Source organism: Nicotiana tabacum, chromosome 2, assembly GCF_000715075.1.
Source record: "Nicotiana tabacum cultivar K326 chromosome 2, ASM71507v2, whole genome shotgun sequence".
Lineage (NCBI taxonomy): Eukaryota > Viridiplantae > Streptophyta > Magnoliopsida > Solanales > Solanaceae > Nicotiana > Nicotiana tabacum.
In genome coordinates, this window is record NC_134081.1 from 60808947 (window position 1) to 60830093 (window position 21147).

The 21147-nt window shown below is 37.8% G+C and overlaps 2 protein-coding genes across 4 annotated transcripts; one reads left to right on the forward strand and one right to left on the reverse strand.

Annotated features, from left to right (window-relative positions):
- Window positions 1-8594: 8594 nt before the first annotated feature.
- On the forward strand, window positions 8595-15843 carry LOC107824114 (auxilin-related protein 1). Of its 2 annotated transcripts, none has more exons than XM_016650847.2 (9): window positions 8595-8751; window positions 8948-9630; window positions 11138-12809; window positions 12931-13069; window positions 13166-13263; window positions 13387-13452; window positions 14103-14192; window positions 14681-14857; window positions 15286-15843. In XM_016650847.2, exons 2-9 carry the CDS (start codon window positions 9029-9031, stop codon window positions 15322-15324), a joined length of 2883 nt encoding a protein of 960 aa, XP_016506333.2. In that variant the 5' UTR covers window positions 8595-8751; window positions 8948-9028; the 3' UTR covers window positions 15325-15843. The 2 variants fall into 2 exon arrangements, with proteins under 2 accessions (XP_016506333.2, XP_075089609.1); XM_075233508.1 differs by having other exon boundaries at window positions 8639-8751; window positions 8941-9630.
- Window positions 15844-16230: 387 nt separating this feature from the next.
- On the reverse strand, window positions 16231-20538 carry LOC107824115 (uncharacterized). 2 transcript variants are annotated; one of them, XM_016650848.2, is made up of 6 exons: window positions 20319-20538; window positions 20147-20233; window positions 18282-18507; window positions 17879-17964; window positions 17119-17226; window positions 16231-16562 (listed from the first exon to the last, which is right to left on the reverse strand). In XM_016650848.2, the coding sequence occupies exons 1-6, from the start codon at window positions 20406-20408 to the stop codon at window positions 16401-16403; spliced, it is 759 nt and encodes a 252-aa protein (XP_016506334.2). In that variant the 5' UTR covers window positions 20409-20538; the 3' UTR covers window positions 16231-16400. The 2 variants fall into 2 exon arrangements, with proteins under 2 accessions (XP_016506334.2, XP_016506335.2); XM_016650849.2 differs by having other exon boundaries at window positions 20172-20233; window positions 20319-20484.
- Window positions 20539-21147: the final 609 nt, after the last annotated feature.

Below are 21147 nucleotides of genomic sequence, written 5' to 3' on the forward strand. Positions count from 1 at the left end.
ACTTATGGAGGGCCGTACAACGTGAGTTAGGCACGTGGGTTGAGTTGAGTACAACATTTCACCCCCAGACGGAGGGACAGTCCGAGCGCACTATTCAGATATTGGAGGATATGCTTCGCTTGCGTTATGGATTTCGGGGGTTCTTGGGATCAGTTCTTGACGCTTGTGGAGTTTGCCTACAACAATAGCTACCAATCGAGCATTCAGATGGATCCCTATAAGGCATTATACGGGAGGCGGTACCGTTCACCAATTGGATGGTTCGAGCCCGGAGAGGCTCGGTTGTTGGGTACCGATTTGGTTCAGGATGCCTTGGAAAAGGTAAAGATTATTCAGGATCGACTTCGCACCGCTCAGTCTAGGCAGAAGAGTTATGCCGACCGTAGAGTTCGTGATGTTGCATTCATGGTTGGAGAGAGGGTATTGCTCTTGGTTTCACCCATGAAAGGTGTGATTTGGGTGTGATGAGGTTCGGAAAGAAGGGCAAGTTGAACCCTAGGTATATCGGACCCTTTGAGATTCTTGAGAGAGTGGGTGAGGTGGCCTATAGGCTCGGTTCGCATTGCCACCTAGTTTATCAACAGTCCATCTAGTGTTCAATGTGTCCATGCTCCAAAAGTTTCACGGTGATCTGTCCGATGTGTTAGATTTCAGCTCAGTCCAATTGGACAAGGATTTGACTTATGAGGAGGAGTCGATGGCCATTCTAGCCCGACAGTTGAGGTCTAAGAGTCATCCTTCAGTTCAAGTGTAGTGAAGAGGTCAACCGATCGAGGCAGCCATGTGGGAGTCCGAGTCGAACATGCGGAGTAGGTATCCACACCTTTTCACTAGTCCATGTACCCTTCTATGTCCGTTCAGGGACAAACGTTTATTTTACAGGTGGAGAATGTGATGACCCGATGGTCATTTTCAGTTTTAGCCTTTGTTTCTGTGCTCTGAAACCTCGAATAGCTCCGTTTAGCCTTTCTTGATTTGCTTGCACAGTCAGTGTCTTTTTCCAAATCATTTTTATGTGAAAAATTGAAGAAAATGTAAAATTTTGCCTTAAAGCTCATTTGAGTTGACTATGGTCAATATTTTGTGTAAACAGACCCGAATCAATATTTTGATGGTCCTGGTGGGTCCGTATCGTGATTTGGGACTTGGGTGTATGCTCGGAATCGAATTTGGAAGTCCCTAACTTGATATAACGTAATTTGTTGAAAACTAGTAATTTGAAGGCTACAAGAATTACTAAGTTTGACCGTAGGTTGATTTTGTTGCTATCGGGTTCGGATTTCGGCTCTGAAACTTGGTATAGGTCATTTCAGTATGTATGATTTGTCTGCAAAATTTGGTGCAAAATGAAGTTGATTTGACATGATTCGGACGTCTGATTGTAAAATTACATGTTCTTGAGTTTCTTTGAAAATATCATTCATTTTAATGTCCGATTCATAGTTCTAGGTGTTATTTTGGTGTTTTGATCATGCGAGCAAGTTTGTATGATGTTATTACACTTGTTTGCATATTTTGTTTGGAGCTCGAGGGGCTCGGGTGAGTTTCGAATAGGCTAACAGAGTGATTTTTGGACTTAGGCTATTGCTGGTTTCTGAGACTGCTGGTGTCTGGTGTTTGTGCTTTGCGATCGCGAAGGAGAACTTGGGGCTGTGGTGGTTTTCCTCTACGCAAACGCGGGGAACAGGTCGCGAACGCGAAGCTTAGGTGGGGATTACCCTTCGTGAACTGGCCACCCACACGCAAACGCGAAGTCTTTTGGGATCCTAGGGGAAATTGGTAAGTCACTCTATGCGAACGCGAGCCCAGGATCGCGAATGCGAATGCAAGGGATGCTAAGCCTTCGTGAACGCAAAGAGTTGACCATGATCGCTATGGTCTTTTGGCCAGTTCTCTTTGCGAACGCGTCAGGTGCTTCGCGAACGCGAAGAACACCTGACGCCCACACTTTAAAACTTCTAAAAATTGGGATTTCACCCATTTTTCACCATCTTCACATTAGAGCTCGGCCTAGAGGCAATTTTAAAGAGAAATTTTATGCGAGGCGAGGAGTGTATATATGCCGTCAAAATAATTGTTTTCATATTTTCCCGTATTTCATTAATTATCTTATCCATGTCTTAACCGTTACATGCTTTAATTGCTTTTTATGCCTTAATTTGTTACTTGTCTCTTATTACTCTTGTATTGAAATGTTCGTTTCTTCCATGATTAATTGCTACTTTCCTTAATTGTCTTACTTGTACAGTTTAATTGTCATATATTTGACTTGCCTTGTTGCTTTGTATTAATTGTAGCATTCCTTGATTTGGTACGGGGTTCCTTTACTACTTTGCTTTCGCATTCTCTACTTGCAGAGATTCTTGTGAATTGAGCTGTTGGATTGATCACTTTTGTTGAATTTGTTTATGGATCGGGTTGCACGCCGCAACGGTTGTGATATGGTGGAATAAGGGAGGATTTTGATATTTATACGGTGGGATCGGGTTGCGCACCGAAATAAATTTTATATGTGATTTTGATATTGATATAATAAAATAAGGGAGGATTATGATATTGATTCTGATTATATGGTGGGATCGGGTTGCACGCCGCAACAAACTTTATATGTTATTCTTGATATTGATATGGTGAAATAAGGGAGGATTTTGCTTGTACAGTGGGATCGGGTTGCACACCGCAATGAATTGTGTGTGTTGTACTCATTGATGTATTGTGTTAACTTTTAGCATTTTCATATGAGATTCTGAGGACTGATTTTCTGGTTTCACTGATTTCGAGGATTGAGTTTGCTTTCATCAGTTAACTGCTTTGTCGTTATTTCATGTGTTCCTTTCCTATTATTATTATTATTATTATTATTATTATTATTATTATTATTATTATTATTATTATTATTATTATTATTATTATTATTATTATTATACTGCATATATGTTATTGTAAGTGATCCGCCTTAGCCTCGTCACTACTTCATCGAGGTTAGGCTTGGCACTTATAGAGTACATGTGGTCGGTTGTACTCATACTATACTCTGCACTTCTTGTGCAGATTTTGGAGTCGGTCATAGCGGCTATCAGTAGATTGCTCAGATTGATTGCTTGACGGAGACTTGAGGTATACCTGCACGACATTCACAGCCCTGAAATCCCCTTCTACATTATTCTAGCTGTTTATTTCATTTCAGACAGTTATGCTTTCATTTAGACCATTATTTGTATTACTCTAGTCGCTCGTGTACTTGTGATACCAGTTCTGGGATTGTATCTAGATATCGATGTTATTTTGGTTTACTCACTCTATTTCAGTTTTATTTTAATTTATTCAATTTCTTGGTATCATTTAATTGGATTTGTTAAAATGGCTAAAAACTATTTCTAACGTTAGCTTGCCTAGCAAGTAAAATGTTAGACGCCATCATGGTCCCGAGGATGGGAATTCCGGGTCGTGACACATGCGCATCAATATCATCACCCTTATACTGCCGCATGTGCATCAAATTAAAACACAATAATCAACTTGCACCACACGTGCCCATATGCCACAACATTTTTCACTCCAACAATACTAATATTACAACAACACATAGCCCACGGCTCAACCACAGTGTGCACAAAAATCTCAATAACAAAAAAATAAAATGGAAAATAACTCAACAAGGAAAGATTTTCCAATAAACAACAGCTTCAATCACATGTTAATAGCTCTCAATAACTACAACTTCAATTAAAGGCATAATAATAAACTCAACAATGAAGGATATGACATGTAATAACAACCTCAATCAAACACATATAAGAGTAAACTCGATAAAGAAAGACAAAACATGTAATAACCACTTCAATTAAAGTATATAAGAGTAAACTTAACAAAGAGAGATGTAACATATAATATCAACTTCAATTAAATGCATATAAGAATAAACTTGAAAAAGAAGAATAGAACATGAGATAACAACTTTAATTAAATACATATAAGAAACCTAAGAGTCTAAACCGGTAAATTTTTACATATGAGCCCGTGTACACACTCGTTACCTCATGTACATATCTTCCACATAATTCAAGCAGTGCAATTAAACCAAATCCAACAGGGTAGTTTTTCCTACACAAAGTTAGGCAAGAAACTTACTTCAACTAGGCCAAATCAACACTCAAAAATGGCTTTTCCTTTAAAATTCGCCTCCGCACGGTTCAATCTAACAAAAAATGACTTAATATCATCAAACAATGCAAGAGAAACAAATTTCGATTAATAAAGTTAAGATCTTTACACAATTTCCCAAAGATTAACCCCGGGCCGCGCGGTCAAAACTCGAGTCCAAGGGTAGATCTCGACTACCCATAACCCCACTAGTCCATTTATGTATTTTATTTTCAAATGCGAGTCCAATTCGATTTTCAAATCTCAAATTTTCATTTTTCAAAATATAGACAAAATTCCCCAAAAAATCTCTTCAAATTTCATGGATTAGAAGTTAAATCTCATAAATAATCATGTAATATAATTGAAAATTAATCAAAATTATTTATCCAATAGTTGTATGTGAAATTTTCTCCTCAAAATCGCCTCCTACCGAGTCTAAGATTCTAAAATAAGAAAATGAAGCGAAGTCCCATTTTTTTCAACCCTTTTGTTCAGGTGTAGAAGTCGCAATTCCGACCTGGGGTTCACAATTGCAAACTCTCACAAATGCGGCACCTGACAACCCAAGAAAATGTCGCAAATGCGACACTGACTTCGCATTGCGAAGTCAGTCCCCTTCGCAAATGCGGCCAGATGGTCGCAAATGCGACCTACCCATGCCCAAGCCTTTATTTGCAATTGTGAATAAGGCAACACATTTGCGATACCTAAGCCCTCCCTGCCTACATCGCAATTGCGATGCTGATGCTCAAAATTACGATAACTGGAGCACCAATACACCAGCATCCTAGAATGAGTTCAAACTAATCCGAAACGTGTTCGAAACTTACCTGAGCTCTCGGGGCTCCACGCCTCTAAAAACATTATACGAACTCGCTCGCGCAATCAAAACACCAAAATAACATCCGAAACCACGAATCAGACATCAAAACATATGAAATTCAAAAGGAAATACAAGAATTGCTAGAAACATAACCAAGCGTCCGATTCTTATCAAACCAACCCGGAATGACACAAAATTTTGCGGACAAGTTTCAAATAGCAATACGGAGCTATTCCAAGTCCTAAAATCAAAATTCAAACCCAATAGCCATAATGTCAACCTACGGTCAAACCTAAGAAAATTTCTAAACTTCAAATTGCCAACTTTAGGCAAAATAAGTCAAATCAACCTAGGACCTCTGAATTCCGGGCATACGCCCAAGTCCAAAATTACAATACGAACCTATCGGAGCCATCAAAACACCGTTCCAGGGTCGTTTTCACAAAAATCAATCATCGGTCAAATATTTCCAACTTAAGCTTCTAAACCAAGAACTAAGTGATCCAAATCACTCCAAAACTTCCCCGAAATGAAACTAACTATCCCCACAAATCATATAACTACAAATACACACACAGGAAGCTTCAAAAAGGGAACAAAGCTCAAATACACAAAATGACCGATCGAGTCGTTACATTCTCCCCCTCTTAAAACAAATGTTCATCCTCGAACGTGCATAGAGACATATTTAAAGTACAAAAAATGCGAGGATAACGACTCCGCATGTCGTGATTTGTCTCCCAGGTCGCCTCCTCGACCGGTTGACCCCTCCATTGAACCTTTACTGAAATAATATCCTTTGACCTCAACTTCCGAACCTGCCTGTCTAAGATAGCCACTGGCTCCTCAACGTAAGTAAAATCCTTGTCCAATTGGACTGAGCTGAAATCTAATACATGTGATGGACCACCAAAATACTTATGGAGCATGGAAATATGGAATATCGGGTGAACTCCTGATAAGCTGGCTGGCAATGCAAGTCTGTATGCCGCCTCACCAACTCTCTCAAGGATCTCAAAAGGACCAATTTACGTAGGTTTCAAATTGCCCTTCTTCCCAAACCTCATCACACCCTTCATGGGTGAAACTCTGAGTAGAACCCTCTTTCCAACTATGAATGCAGCATTATGAGCTCTCCGATCATCATTACTCTTCTGTCTGGTCTGTATTGTACGAAGCTGATCCTGAATCAACTTCACCTTTTCCAAGGCATCCCGAAACAAATCAGTGCCCAACAACCTAGCTTCCCCCGGCTCAGACCAACCAACTGGAGAACGACAATGTCTCCCATATAAGGCCTCACAAGGAGCCATCTTAATACTCGATTGGTAGTTGTTGTTGTAGGCTAACTCTGCGAGCAGTAAAAGCTGATCCCATGAGCCCTCGAAATCAATAACACAGGAACGTAGCCTGTCTTTCAATATCTAATTAGTGCGCTCGGACTTCCCGTTCGTCTGGGGATAAAATGTCATGCTCAACTCGACTTGTGTGCCTAACTCGCGTTGCACATCTCTCCAGAAATGCGACGTGAACTGCGTGCCTCGATCGGAGATGATAAATACTGGCGCACCATGAGCCAATCGGGCTGAGATCGGACGCCATACCGCACACATGGTGGTTATATGATTGTATGTCGGTAACTAATGATCTTCTAACTTGAAAATGTTAAAGTTTATTTGGTGATTTACTTATGTTTTAACTTGACATCTTAAATACTGTTGATTTTCTCACTACCTTCATGTTTCTTTCTCCGTATGTTGGCATTTCATTTCATGTAAGGGTACTTAGCTTTATATACTAGTAGTATTCTACATGTACTAATATTTCTTTTGCGGGGGACGCTGCACGATTAATGGATGTAGGTGGTACCTCAGCAGGTGGCACATATTCTTGATAGGAGTGTACCCTCAATCCAGCGAATTTTGGTGAGCCCTACTCTATATCGGGCCCCTGTGTTGTATTGATCTTGTACATTATTTTTTAGGTATAACTGAGGCCTTAGCACCGGCACTTCTATATTTTCTCATGATAGTTTAGAGGCTCCGTAGACACACTGTGGATCATGTTAATATGGAAAGAACTATAAAATGCTACTTTTGTCATTTACTCCCACTTGTAAACTAAGAATTTGTATTTTTTGTTATCTACCAATGAAACTCTTTAATTAACGAAAGTTAATGATGTACATGTCTATCCTCTCGATTGACTATCTGTTGTTATTTATTCTTGAATCATTCATGGGCAATGTTAGATATTAGGCACTAAGTAGGCTTGCTTGATTGAGATATCTCGGTTGAGCGCCGATCCCGTTCTCCTAGGCCGGGACATGACAGAAATAACCAAAACTCAACATTGACACAATGAACACACAACCACCAAAACAATATCAATACAAATTGTTGACTACAAACTTCTTTTATTAACTTCAAACATCATTAGCACAAATCACATCCTTCTTTCATTATCAAAAAAAGGAGTTGAATAAGCTACCAAAAGATAAAACTTACAACAAAGGTGAAAAAACCTAACTACTAAGAAATATGGTTCATAGACCATCCTACAAATTTTATATTATGTAGCAGTCCTTGGTCTGCTTAGGGCTCATAGGAGGTGTGACAGATAATAGAATTTCGCCGGCGGTCACCTTGAATATAATTACAGCTGAATCAAAATTATCAATCTCCTCCAATTTCTTTTATTTCTAACTCCCTTCACAAATGCATCGAACGCCTTCTTCTTCTTAAGCAACCCCAAGATAACACATTTTAAGTGCTCCAAAATTGGGGGATCAAACCATTAAAAAAATTATAGCCCGTCTTACGATCCTTCTAAGAAATAAAATTTTAGTGTTAAAAAATGAAATATTGAATTTAACTAAATTTTTTATATTAAGCTTACCTCATAGAATCTACACTTATTTAAACGATGACTAGGATTATCAATCTCCATGAAATTACCAACATAACTTCTTCACCATAATGGTAAATATGCTTAAAATTATACATCACATAATAACCTTAATGTTTTTTAAAGTTTAAACGAGAAACAAAAGAAAAGATTCAAGATTGATAATTACACTCTAATTTAAAGAGAAATTATACGAGATAAAGAAGATTGGAAAAGAAGAAAACTTCAAAAGCTTTGAAGCTAATGACTCAAGAAGGGAAAAAATTCGAGGGTGGGTCTAATTTTTGGCAAAGGGTTGAGGACCTTTTTTAATGTAATCAAAAGAGTCGTTAAGATCTATATTTTATTGTTGATGTTTGTCAAATAGTAGGTTTTCACGCCCTCTGTTGGCGCTTTACATGTCTCAGGTTTTGATAAAAAATGAAATGTCTTATGTACACTAGAGAAAGGTTGAGTGCGTAAAAGGTTACCCTCAACTTCAAGGTCAAGGGGTAACTTTAGGTCTATGGCTATATGTTCAGCTTATCCTTTTAAAAAATACTCTTAACTGTAAAACAAGTGTTTTTTCTTTCAATTGAAGGCAACTTACTTTGAAAGTCAACATAGATGAACAAATCAGAGAAAAAGTAAAAAAGTTAAAGATTTGCTCTTCATAACCTAAAAATATTTGGGGCAGAGTAGAAATTTTATGAAAGAAGAAGGCTCTTTCCACAAAAAAGAACCCAATTAATTCAAAAGAAAAAATGAAATAAAAGAAAGAGAAAATTGAAAGAGACGAGAGACAGGGAAAAAGCAAACCACACGACGGAGGTCGGAGGAAGAATAGAACCAGTCACCGCCGATACTCACTCCTTCCCTTCAAACCCTAATTCAATGTTCACTTTCTCTCTCTAATCTATCTCTATCTCCTAATTTTTTACATATACATACATATTGTATACGTATATGTAGCTTTTAAAATATATATGCATTTATATATTCAGATTATTATTCATGTCCTTCATTCATTCACAGCTAATCATCTGCAAGTTAATTGACCATATTGCTCTTGCTGTTGCTTCCAGTTTACAGATCTGTACAGCGACAATTGCCCTGTTTCTAAGGGCAATATTGTAAAATTCTGCCAGATCTGCTGCGACTTGAATATTTCCAATGGATGAGCTCGATGTGTTAGCTCGAGACTTCGGGTTCCGACCAGCAGGAAAATCGGCACCGATGAGATCCGACGCCGGAGATCGACGTTCCTCCTCCGTTCGATCAACGACCTCTTCACCATTGTTTGATGATCCTGATGGTACGTTATTTAACGATGTCTTTGGCGGGCCTCCTAAGTACACAAATACTACTGGCAATAGCAATAAGTCGGCGTCGATGAACGACTTCAATTACGATTCAATTTTCAAGTCGGGGAATGAATCGAAGAGCAATAACAATAACAACGATGACAACATGAAAACATCATCGTTGCCTGTTTATGACAAGCCAGTATACGACGAGGACATATTTGATGGATTACCGGGAGTAAAGAGTAAATCGGTGTCTTCATCCACGGCGAGATTTGAAGACGATGTTTTTGCTACAATGATTCCGCCGCCTCAGAGGACTGATCATAAGAGTCATTTTGATGATCTGTTGGGGAATTTGGGGAGGAATGAGAAGGTGGCTGAACCGAAGAGTGGCAAGAGCAGTGGTTCCACAGAGTTCGATGATTTACTAGCTGGCTTTGGGAGTGGCAGTCCTGCCACCAGTAGCAGGTACTTTGTCATATCTTTTTGGAGCTCCTTCCCTATCCAATTGTTTAATTTCAGCTATTTTTGGTGCAATGAGACATAAATAACAAATGTGACCTGGCTGTGGAACTAAGCCTTGCCTTTAAGTGGAGAAGGCTGACCCACTATCTCCGAGTTGTGAAGCTGAAACAGTGGAGTTTATAGGTCATTAACAAAAACAGAATTTCATTGACTTCCTATTATTTTGTTGCACGAACAAGAAAAGCATTTGCAAGCACCTCTTATGAAATCTTACTTGGACTGGAGATCAGTGATTCAGGATTTGATTATTTAGCTCGTGTGGGGAACTATTGCTGGATATCATAGAATTTGAAAGCTGTATGACCTTCTTTATCGATTGGTGTGTTGGTGAACTTAGTACACTCCTGAGAGTTATTAAATGTATTGCTGAATTACTAGAGCTATTAAATAGTACTAGCATTGTGTTCATCTGGATAAATCATGCCTCTTTCTGAGAAATTGTTTCTGGTAATGGTTTGCTGTCTGTATTTAAGGGTTTGCTTAGCTTAAACGATGCAGCTAATAATGTGCATAGATTATCTTCTTCTGACGGTGAAGTTCACTGACAAAAACTTGTACTAGGGAATATTATCATGGAATGATGATTGTGCATTTAAACTGCTTATTTATTATGATTGGCTGTTCGAAAACGGTTCTGCATCTTATGTACTTATCGCCCCTTTGTTTTTGGGGTTTGGAGAGGGCTTTGGGGTTGAACTCCAAACATTCTTACTTCTCTGCAGTCATAGAAAAGGGTCAAAATTTTTGGGTACTGTAAGATGGAGAACATGATCAGATCATCTGCTTTCTCTGGTTGACATGCATACTATTTTTAAGGGTGTAAATACTGCTTTAGAGGGCTAACGTAATAAGCTTGTTCCCTTTGTATGAAGAACTGGTTGTCCATATAAATTTTTGAGTCATTCTCACTTTGTATAGTTTTTGAAATCTCCATAACCCTTGTTGCTAATACATGGAGTAATTTCCGTCTTCTCTTGGTATGCTCCTGATTGGCAAAATAGTAGTTGGTTGAAACTGTCACCTCTAACTGATAAGCGCAAAAGATGCAATTTTTGTGACAGGTGTTAAAGTCCTGTCAGCCTTGACAATTAGCGGTTCAACTGAACCTGTTTAGTAGTTTGGATGTCTTGTTAAAACGAAGTTTCTTCATTTATCATTTAGTTCTTTGTTGTTCATGTTACCAGAATTGACTGGAAACTGACGATTAGATTTTTTACTATAAGTGGTATGTTCAGATGAAAACAAGATTGAGAAGGGAATTTGCCAAACTGGCCGCGATAAATAGACTGTATTTGGCATGTGGGACAATTTTCTTTTCTGCATATCATTTTGCTAATTAGAGTCATTGATTAGATTAAATTAAATGTACTCCAAATGCAGGAAATTTATTGCTTTACCTCTGTTGCATTAATTTTGATTCTAGTATGATTAAAGCTGTGCTTTACCGCAGGTCATTTACAGAGTCAACTCAACCCTCCAAACCTGCTGGAAATTCAAATAGAAGCTCTAGTGTGTTTGATGACCCTTTTGTAGTTTTAGAGTCGACCTCGGTACCAGCAAATTCTTCTCCCGGGGAGTTTTCAGATCCACTGGAGGAGATTGGTAAGCTTGGTAAATCTGGAACTGCGAAAACTGATGCTTCATCAGTTAGTGGAGGGGTGTTTGATGATCTAGATCCACTTAATGGTTTTAATAAGCCGGTTCGTCCACTTTCCCCTGAGAAGAAGACTGGAGGTAAGGACAGGAGCCCGTCAAAGGCTGGACCAGGAAGGAGTGATGCACATACCTCTACCTCTAGAGAAAATATTGGGACATCGTCATTTAGATCTTCTGAAAGCCACTCACAGAAAAAGGTTCGTGGGGATCAGGAGTCTCCTCTTTTTGACATGCCTTCAGAAGATCCTCTGAGATCTTTCAGTGAAGCTGCTCCACCTCCATATGCAGATAATGATCTTCATGAATCAAACTTCCAAGTAGATACATCCCCAAGATCAGAGGAACAAGTGCAGTCTTCTGATGATATATGGCTTACTGTATCAGCGATTCCTCTTTTTACACGACCTACAAGTGCTCCACCTCCATCTCGACCACCGCCTCCAATACCACGGCGCAGTTCAAAATCAGAGGCAAGTTTCTTTGCTTCAAATGCAAGAAGGAAGGGTGATGGGTACTCCTCTTCCCCAAATCACAACCAGTATTCTCAGAGTCCTAAGCCTGTCCGTCCTGCAGTTAAAAGCCCTCCAGTCTCACAGTTGGATGAACTTGAGGATTTTGCCAGGGGTTGGCCCAGGAGTAGCACTGATGAAAATGCTGATGCTTTTTCTGGAGAAGAGATGAATGCAAACTCTGTAGCTGCTGCCTCAGCAGCTGCAATGAAGGAGGCTATGGATAGAGCCGAGGCCAAATTTAGACATGCTAAGGAAGTCCGAGAAAGGGAATATGCAAAATCTGCTAAGAGTAAGGAAGATGTACATCTGGAAAGGGATGAAGAAGCAATAAATGAAGTGCAGGAACGAGAGTTTCAAGAAAACCAGGAGAGACTAGAAAATGAGAGGCGACAACGGGAAAAGGAAGAGGAAGAAAGAGCACAAAGGAAGCTTGAGAGAGAAAGGGAGAGAGCGAGGGAGCTTGAAAAAGAAAGGGCTAGGCAAGCGGTAGAAAGGGCTACTAGGGAAGCACGGGAAAGAGCAGCAGTTGGGGCACGTGACAGAGCAGCTGCTGAAGCTCGTTTAAAAGCAGAAAGAGCTGCTGTGGAGAAGGCTGCTGCTGAAGCTCGAGGACGGGCTGAAAGGGCTGCAGTTCAGAGAGCACAAGCAGAAGCTCGCGAAAGAGCTGCAGCAGAAGCTAAAGAAAGAGCTGAAAAGGCAGCTGCAGAAGCAAGGGAAAAAGAAGCGCGTGAAAAAGCTTCTGCTGTGAAGGCTGAGGCTGAGGCACGACGACGGGCGGAACGAGCAGCAGTAGAAAGGGCAGCTGCAGAAGCTCGAGAAAGGGCAGCTGTAGAGGCTCGAGAAAGGGTAGCTGCTGCTGCAAGAATGAACCAACAAAGGAATGATAATGATCTTGAATCCTTTTTTAGTATGGGTAGAGCCAGCAGTGCACCAAAGACGAGAACGAGTACTCCAGTGAGTAGCGAACATCATTAACATTCTTTGTTGTTCTTTAGTTTAATTTTTTTTACTAAGTAACGATAAACCTTTGACGTTCATTCTTGCTGACCTTTACTTCGTTCGCTGCCAATTTTAGGACAATGTATTTGATTCGCAATTCCAGACTAAGGCAGGATCTGAAGGGCCAAAATCATCGTCTGGTGTAGCGTCCTCCAACATGAGGAAAGCATCTTCCACTACTAGTTTCGTGGATGATCTTTCTTCCATTTTTGGAGGTAATTCCTCGTGTCTTCATGGGCGAACATTATGTATCTGATTTGGTTTTTAAGTTGTTTCTCATGGCTTTATTGTTTACTATTGAACTTCACCAGCTTCTGCATCATCTGGAGATTTCCAAGATGTTGAAGGGGAAACTGAAGAAAGAAGAAGAGCCAGACTTGAACGCCATCATCGTACACAGGAGCGTGCGGTATATATCCTGACAAATAATATTTTCTTTCTAGTCATGTTGGATATTTTACAGCTTTTAGCATGTAGTCTATTGGTGCTCATTGTTTATGTATTTATTCATAGTTGATATGTATGTGCTCAGGCTAAAGCTTTGGCTGAAAAGAATCAGCGTGACCTTCAAGTGCTGAGGGATCAGGAAGAAAGACATGTAAGTTCTGTTTTGACAAATAACTAGCAAAAGCTATAAATAGAAATTTGCTGTGTAAGGTGACTAAACAACTAAGCTACTATTCACAATACAATGTTGAATCTATTACTGAAAATCCTAGTAAACACGGCCTTTTTGATCAGCAACTCACTATTTGGAGAGTTTTGTTGCTGCTGCATGAAAGGCACTCACATATTGCCTAAATAGATAATTTTTTAGTTTGGAATGAAAGAGACTGAATAGAGAAAGAATCAACATAAAGAAGTCATATAGCTAACTCAACTAATTCGGATTGAGTTGTAGTTGATTGATTGTGTTAATATGCGAAATCGAGGTAGCCATAGTTATATATTGACTACAGCACTACTTAGTTCGAAGTGCTGATTTTTTTAGCGGTAGTTTTAAGTGCTGAATAAATCGAGTTAAAGCAAGGAAAATTAATATTGCTCCTTGTTTCCTTGCCTCTACACATGTCACCTTTTAGTGAATAAAATGAGTCAAGTGTTGTTGGTTTCTTGGTTGAACTTGCATTCTAAAGATGAGCTTGCTTTTTCCTCGTTCCTCTTTAAGTTTTATTTGTATCGTCATCCTTTGCTTCTTTGACTGTTGCTGTTTATTCTTTAATCTTATTGGTTTACTAATTGTTGCAGAGAATTGCTGAAACATTAGATTTTGAGATCAAGCGATGGGCTGCTGGAAAAGAGGGAAATCTGCGTGCACTTCTATCGACTTTGCAATATGTGCGTTTGGTTTCCATACATAATTTGCCCATATTTTGTTTAAAATAATCCCCCTCCCAATAAAACCCTTACCACCTGAAGGAATACTGGTGTTTCTTCTAAAATATAGATATAGAAATTTTAGGAGCCAAAAGAAAACATACAAACAACTTAGTCTGTCTATTGTCGTGTTTGGTTGCTAGTCAATCATATTTTCTTGGAGATAGTTACCCTCAGCCCTCCCACTTTGAACACCGTCGTTGAAAAAGGAAAATGAAACTACCAGTTTCTGAAATGGAAATTCATAAGCCAAAGTGACTATGATTTCAAATCTCTTGGAAATCATAAACTTTTTTATCTAGTTTTGATTAGGTTATCTAGTTCTTGACTATCCTATTCCTCAAATGTTTGAACTTTCTTCACTTAATAATAATATCATCCTGTTCAAAGTCACTTAAACTTTTTTTTTTCTCCTTATGATGTAATTTTCTCTCGTTTTTATTCATCAGGTGCTTTGGCCTGAATGTGGTTGGCAGCCTGTGTCCTTGACAGATTTGATTACGGGCGCCTCTGTCAAAAAAGTATATAGAAAAGCAACCCTGTGTATTCATCCTGATAAGGTGCAGCAGAAAGGTGCCACCCTTCAACAAAAATATATTGCCGAGAAGGTTTTTGACCTACTTAAGGTACTTAACAGTGGTCAATGCATCTTAGATTCACGTGCCACAAATTATTCTCTTTTTTGTTTTTTGGATGAGACATGTAATAGATTTCCAGCAACTGTCATGGTTTGATATTATTGTAAAGCAGATGTGAAAATAGACTCCTCTGTTAAGGCATGAAGAGTCTATCATTCCATTGTTGCTGTAGGCTTGGTGGACCTATTGGCAGTCTATTTTTTCTGGTCGTTATCATCCATGTGTTCCCGACTACTCACTTCTTTTCTCCAATCTGTTGATTTTAAGTGGTCAGGATTTCTGTATCCTTTTACCTGAATTGCTTAGCTTGAGTTATTGCCTTTTTGCCAAAATTATCATCGTAATATCCTTTTTCTGCCTTTGTTATTTCTGACTGCACAACTCTCTTTAGCTTATTCTCAAGTTATATTTTTCAGGAAGCATGGAACAAATTCAATTCTGAGGAACTCTTCTAGATGCTGCATTTGAGTAGCTGTAGCTCCCTTTTGGACTTTTCAATTGAAGAGGTGGGTAAATTTTCCTAAAGCAAGCTCGTCATTGCGATGCCTCTGATATCTAGCATTCCCCAGCATGTGGCGTTTGGTGGACTGCTAAAGATGGTCTTTTTGGCCATGATGATAAAGTAAATTCTTACCGTGTTGCTGTAAATTGATGTCAATGCCAGAGTCATGTGGGTAACTGGCACTTGAAGTAACTGGTTGGTGTAGAATAGCATTGTTTCCAATCATGTTATGCTTCTATATTGCATTTGGTCACCGTCTCTCTGCATGTGATCATTTGTCTTCAATATTCTTTTTTGGTTTCTTTCCAGTTAAGCTTGCATTTGTTTGTACTTAAAGAGATGTCATTGTTGTTAGCTATATGCAACATGGGAGGAGCATTGTAGTATTGTTGAGTTGAGTATCACACAAGATGTAAAATCCTATGTAATTTCCTATTCATTTATGTGAAAATTTTGTTTTACGTGCAGAAAATACTCTTTTCCATCACTCTTTGGGACTTTATATGATTTCTATTGCGGGTGCTAACAATAACATATGATGCTCAAATTAAAGCTTATCTTCAAAGCTTTCACTTGAGGGTGAGGAGGGCGTGATCCAAGCGTTTCACCCCTATCTCTTGTAGTCAAAGTTTAATTTTATTGTTGTGGAGCAAAATATATCAATTAATTGCTTAAATAGCTGAAAGTAGACGGAGATTACTTGTTCCAAATTTTACTGGAGTGTTTTTGCAAAAATTAGGAAAAATCTTGCAATCCCGGAGGTTGCTGTTGCATTATAAATCATCGAAGCTACTGTATTTAAATCCATAGTCACACCATCAAAGTTCATCAGATATAACTGAACTGGTTGTCTTTAGCATTTCTGCTTTTAATAATGGTCCATTTTTATTTCGCCGTAATTCTTTTCTCCAATATATATACATACATATTCTCTCCTTAATTACGGGCTTTATCCCTTCCAAACATCAACCATTACAATCAACGGAAGAACACCAAGAAGGAAGAGAACATAGCTTAAGAAGAAACTGCCTATATTACAACCTCAAACATGCCACATCCCTGACAGGTAACGTACAGTGCATTCAGAGTAAATCTAGTTTCAACACAAAATTTAGGCTTTAACCTGCATCCTTTATCAAGATGGTCTGAATGAGCTTCAGCCAATCTATTTCGTAATACCTCTAGATTGATCTGGAAAAAAAAGACCATCAGATAACATATTTTAAAAAAACATTTTGAAGTATGTTCCAGTATAAAACAATTACCTACTCTTCACTAAACCTATAATGCAGACATATACAATGCATAAGACTCAAATGTTAACTTAGGAGCAAATAAACTCAAGTGATACAAAATGCAAAGAGAGAAAAGCATTCCCTTAGTACAAAAACAAATATTCCAACAACTAAATTTACCAGTTTTCAACCCTGCACCAATACCCAGAATGTCATACTTAATCACTTCACAATAGTAGGTTATAGCAGCAGCTACAAATCTGGTATACAAAAGATTCTGGTTTGCAGATAAAACCCTCCCACAAACAAGAAAGAGCAAGGCTGTGGTGGGGAAATATTTTTCACTTAAAACCCAAGAAAGTAACTAAACAAGGGTGTAATTTGATGCAAACAAGACAGCAGTTATTGTAAATCAAAAACCTTCAGAAAAGTCTCGAATTACTTATCAAATAATAGAAAAATTTTAAAAAACTGAAAAGTACATAAGACATTTAAATTAAAAAAAGACTAACCTCATCATCTCTGTTGAGCCTAAGTCCACAAAGAGTGCAATAGATAAGATGACAGTTCTCTTTCAACTCCCCTTGCTTGCAGATGGGACACCAAACCTCTTTGCCACCCTATAGGAAACATCAAGGTAATTCAAAAAATCACCTATTATCAGAAGTGTCAGCAAATTGACAGAGACCATGTGAAACAAGAAATCATCTGAATGTATGAATGTGAAACTAAAACATATACCAGCAAAACCCAAAAACACAACCCTTGTATGAGTCAGCAAATAAGAACCTACAAATGTTAACAGCTGAAACAGTAACAGCTTTTCCTTCCATTAACCATTGAGAATTTTCGGAGTGATCCTGCCTAATATATTCATTACAGCACAATCAACTGGCCATCTCATTTGCTCTAGTATCATTATTAGACAAAACCTTTTGCCATGGAGGCAGGACCGTTTAAGATTACAATCCTTTTTTTTTTTTTTTTTGGGGGTGGGTGGGTGGGGGAGTATACAGCGGTAAAAGAGAGTCAAATTAAAACTTGATACAATAGTTTGACCAACAATGCCATACTATGAATAGCATTCTCGTGTATCAAATAAGCTAAAAATTGTAAATCCACGCTTACTGAAAATAGGGAGTTATAGGGTTTCTAACCAATTTTACAGGAAAGGAATGATGAGAAATGCAAATCATAATTTGTTGTGGTTAATCTGAACTGACACTTTGTAAGGTTACTTTTTTGTTTTGACTTTTATAGTGGGCCACAAACCTTCTCGTTGAGGGTCATGTGCTCGAATACTGCACAAGCCAAATACTCGTCTTCTTCATCTTCCCAAGTTCCAGTAGAACCTTGTTCTGCAAAAAGCCAGAGCAATCTAACTCAAAATACAGGTCAATCGATATGTACTTCCTAAAAGAATCCCTCCTCCATGAAAAGGATAAAACTGAAAAAGGAAACAAAAAACTAGTTCCACATGGCAGACGACAGTTCATGATTTTCTGTCACCTTCAAACTTTGACGAAATGAGTGAGTCTAAGCTCCTCAATAACGCCTGGATTCTTTTTCCCGAGCTTATATAAAGTAGATTATCTCTACTCGGAACACTATGAAGTTCTCTAAACCCACAACTAGGAGAGCACCTAATTCCAGATGATGTGTGAAAGACCTTTACCTTTTGTTTCTTCCACCCTGAGATCTTCATAAAAAATCCTCTGCATTTCGAGCAACATTTCCTCACAATCACCTTGATAAGCTTCATCAAGGCCATCATATTCCCATATAGTATCATCAGATGCTGGGGAGAATTTTGAATTATCAAGACTCGTGCTGTGATATGAGTTCTTAAATTTCTGTATTTCATCAGAAACTATGACCTCTAGAGATGACTTGATCAGATTCTGCAACCACATAGGCTAATATAAGTTCAAGGAACAAGCTAATTACCTTCTGTTAAACACACAAAGTGGGACAAGTTGGAGTATAACTGATGACCACATTCAGAAAACTGACAATAACACCAAGCTTTAGAAGTGTATAAAATTTTAAAAGCCAACTCTAGTTTACAAGAAGAGCAGATAAATGACAAACATGTGATGTATAGGAGTCTAGTCTAGGATCCTACTGGATATACATAAAAAGCTAGCAAAAATAGTAGGGATAAAAGATATTTCAGACGTAATGACCTAGTGAGGACTTGTCTCCAAAAAATGTCTACCCCAGCATTTATAAGGTTTTCTGATACCCCTTGACACCAATAGACATTCCAGAGAAGAAACTTGTCGGTTTACCACAATGAGCTTTACAACCTAGATTTATTGTCTGATAGACAACAGTATCCTCAAAGACAATTATCGTCCGATCCTTACCAATCAGTACCAAAGAAAATCACCTTGAGAGAACTAGAGATCACTTGTTGTTGTTAAGTGACATACAACAAACTCAAGTGCTGTTTCACTTACTTTTCTGAGCCAACAACAAAGGGACATTGACACCAAGGTTATAGCATTTCTGCTATTGATTGACACTCTATAAAATCCTCCATAGCCACTTTCCAGGCATTGCTATGGACATGGGATCAGCCATAATATGCCTCGCTGGGTTTTTGCCTCTTTTCTTAATTTTTGAAAGTAAAGATATCTAAATACTTTTCAGGAAGCTTTGACAAAGAAAGATCTGTGCTAGAAATTTAGCATACCTTTGCAGAAAAAAAGGGAAACATGAGGAATGATATAACTAAAGAATGTTGACCAGTTGCAAAATGTTTATGGAATACGTACACATATGGAAGCAATGTTATTGGCATGATTTATCATCCATTTGAGGCAGAAAAACTTGCATTCTAACTAATCAATGCATAGAATAAGGTCGAATTACAAATTAGGGTTTGCAAAAAGAAAATAGATCATGCCATCTTATCCTTCCGCAAAAGAAGGAAACCCACTCTTTCAACCAGACGTACCGGGAGATTAAGCCACAGTGCAATTGTGGTAAAAGGTACACATCACACTAGTGCTAACAATAGAAACCCCCTATCTACGAATCGTTAGCGAGTGATTGATCCAGTCTTATAATGAATTGAGGTGCCAATTCAGATAACATATCAACTTCGGCCCATTTCGAATGGCTTATTAGCCAATTGCCAGAATTCACCACTCAATAAATAACAGGTATGGAACTTTTATTGACAAATGAAGAGAACTTGATTGCCCTCCATTGTTTCCGGGTAATTCTTTTGAAAGGTTTCAACAGACAGCAGTTACAGAAAGGGGCAGATCTACGGTTTCGGTTACAAGTTAACTCAATAGCTTTTGCCCAAAACTCTGTAAACATATTAAGAAATACACTAGATATCTATAAATATTTAAGTGTGAACCCTTGTTATTATTGTAATATTCTTTTGGAACCCATAAATTTCAAATACTGGATCTGCCTATGGGTTACAAACCAAAAAAAGGAGAAACATCACTAATGAAACAGTAACAATCAGTTCCCATAGAGTAGATGAAATATTTTGGGATATGAGAAATTACTAAAAACCTTGTGTTGTTGGTCGTTGGCGAACCTTAATTTCCAAAGAAGGCGGCTTCGATCTTCTCGGACCCTTCTGTAACAATTTTCTCTGAGCTACAAAACAGTTTATGAAAAAAATATTGAATCCATCAATTTGCCCCAAATGTAAACAAGGGTATTGTAGAAGTAAAAATGGAACCTTGTGTTTCCATTTGGGATAATTATTGAAGGAACTTTGAGATTTAAGACAAGGGCGAATCTTGAGTCTTTGTTCATCGTCTCCTGCCATTTTTTCCTAAATCAAGTAAATTGTTGGACCCTGGCCTGGAGAAAATATGTAAAAGCAGATGGGGGAACTTGGTGCCTTCCCCTGCCTATTCTAGCGCTTAGCGCGTTTGTCTTAATTCTCAAACTCCAGCGCCATGAGCGGTTGAATATATTATTTTAAACTATAATATTTTTAATATATTATATCATGTTAAATTTCAACTAGCATCTTACTTCTCAATCAATATTTCATTTACTAAACTATATGAAATTAAAGAAAAATTAATTATATAGTCATCGTATAACTTTATTTCTTATTTTTTCTTTATTATAATTTTTATTATTTAGTATTATTAGGCTATTGAATTTTTTTTATTAGCGCATTACTTGATTTAATATCATTGTCCACTACTCCTTTTAACATATATTTCTTACTTCTCAAAACATTATTTTTAAAATTTTATTTTATTGTTCACAATTATTCAATTTTCTAAATTTATCGATAATATCTTTGTGTATTATTTACTTAATTTATCAATATAATCTTTGTATATTTTTTCTACTGTAATATTATAATTAGTTTTCTTCATTTTAAATTTTATATATAATCATACATGAATCAAATTGTAAATTTTGAAATTTTTCAAAATATAAACATATAAGTAATTTTACTATTTTATCATAAATCTACTGATATTCTTAATAATTGCTATTTTTGCAATATTTGTTATAAGCAAATGAGCTGTTCTTTTATCTCAACT

Excerpts from the sequence above, each read along its gene's own strand:
- LOC107824114 (XM_016650847.2), top strand. The coding sequence starts at position 9,029 with ATGGATGAGCTCGATGTGTTAGCTCGAGACTTCGGGTTCCGACCAGCA. Across the intron at positions 12,810-12,930 it reads AGACGAGAACGAGTACTCCA|GACAATGTATTTGATTCGCA; the intron begins GTGAGTAGCGAA and ends TGCCAATTTTAG. Across the intron at positions 13,453-14,102 it reads GGGATCAGGAAGAAAGACAT|AGAATTGCTGAAACATTAGA; the intron begins GTAAGTTCTGTT and ends TAATTGTTGCAG.
- LOC107824115 (XM_016650848.2), bottom strand. The coding sequence starts at position 20,408 with ATGGCAGGAGACGATGAACAAAGACTCAAGATTCGCCCTTGTCTTAAA. Across the intron at positions 17,965-18,281 it reads CAGGGTGGAAGAAACAAAAG|AACAAGGTTCTACTGGAACT; the intron begins GTAAAGGTCTTT and ends GGCTTTTTGCAG. Across the intron at positions 17,227-17,878 it reads ACATGACCCTCAACGAGAAG|GGTGGCAAAGAGGTTTGGTG; the intron begins GTTTGTGGCCCA and ends TGTTTCCTATAG.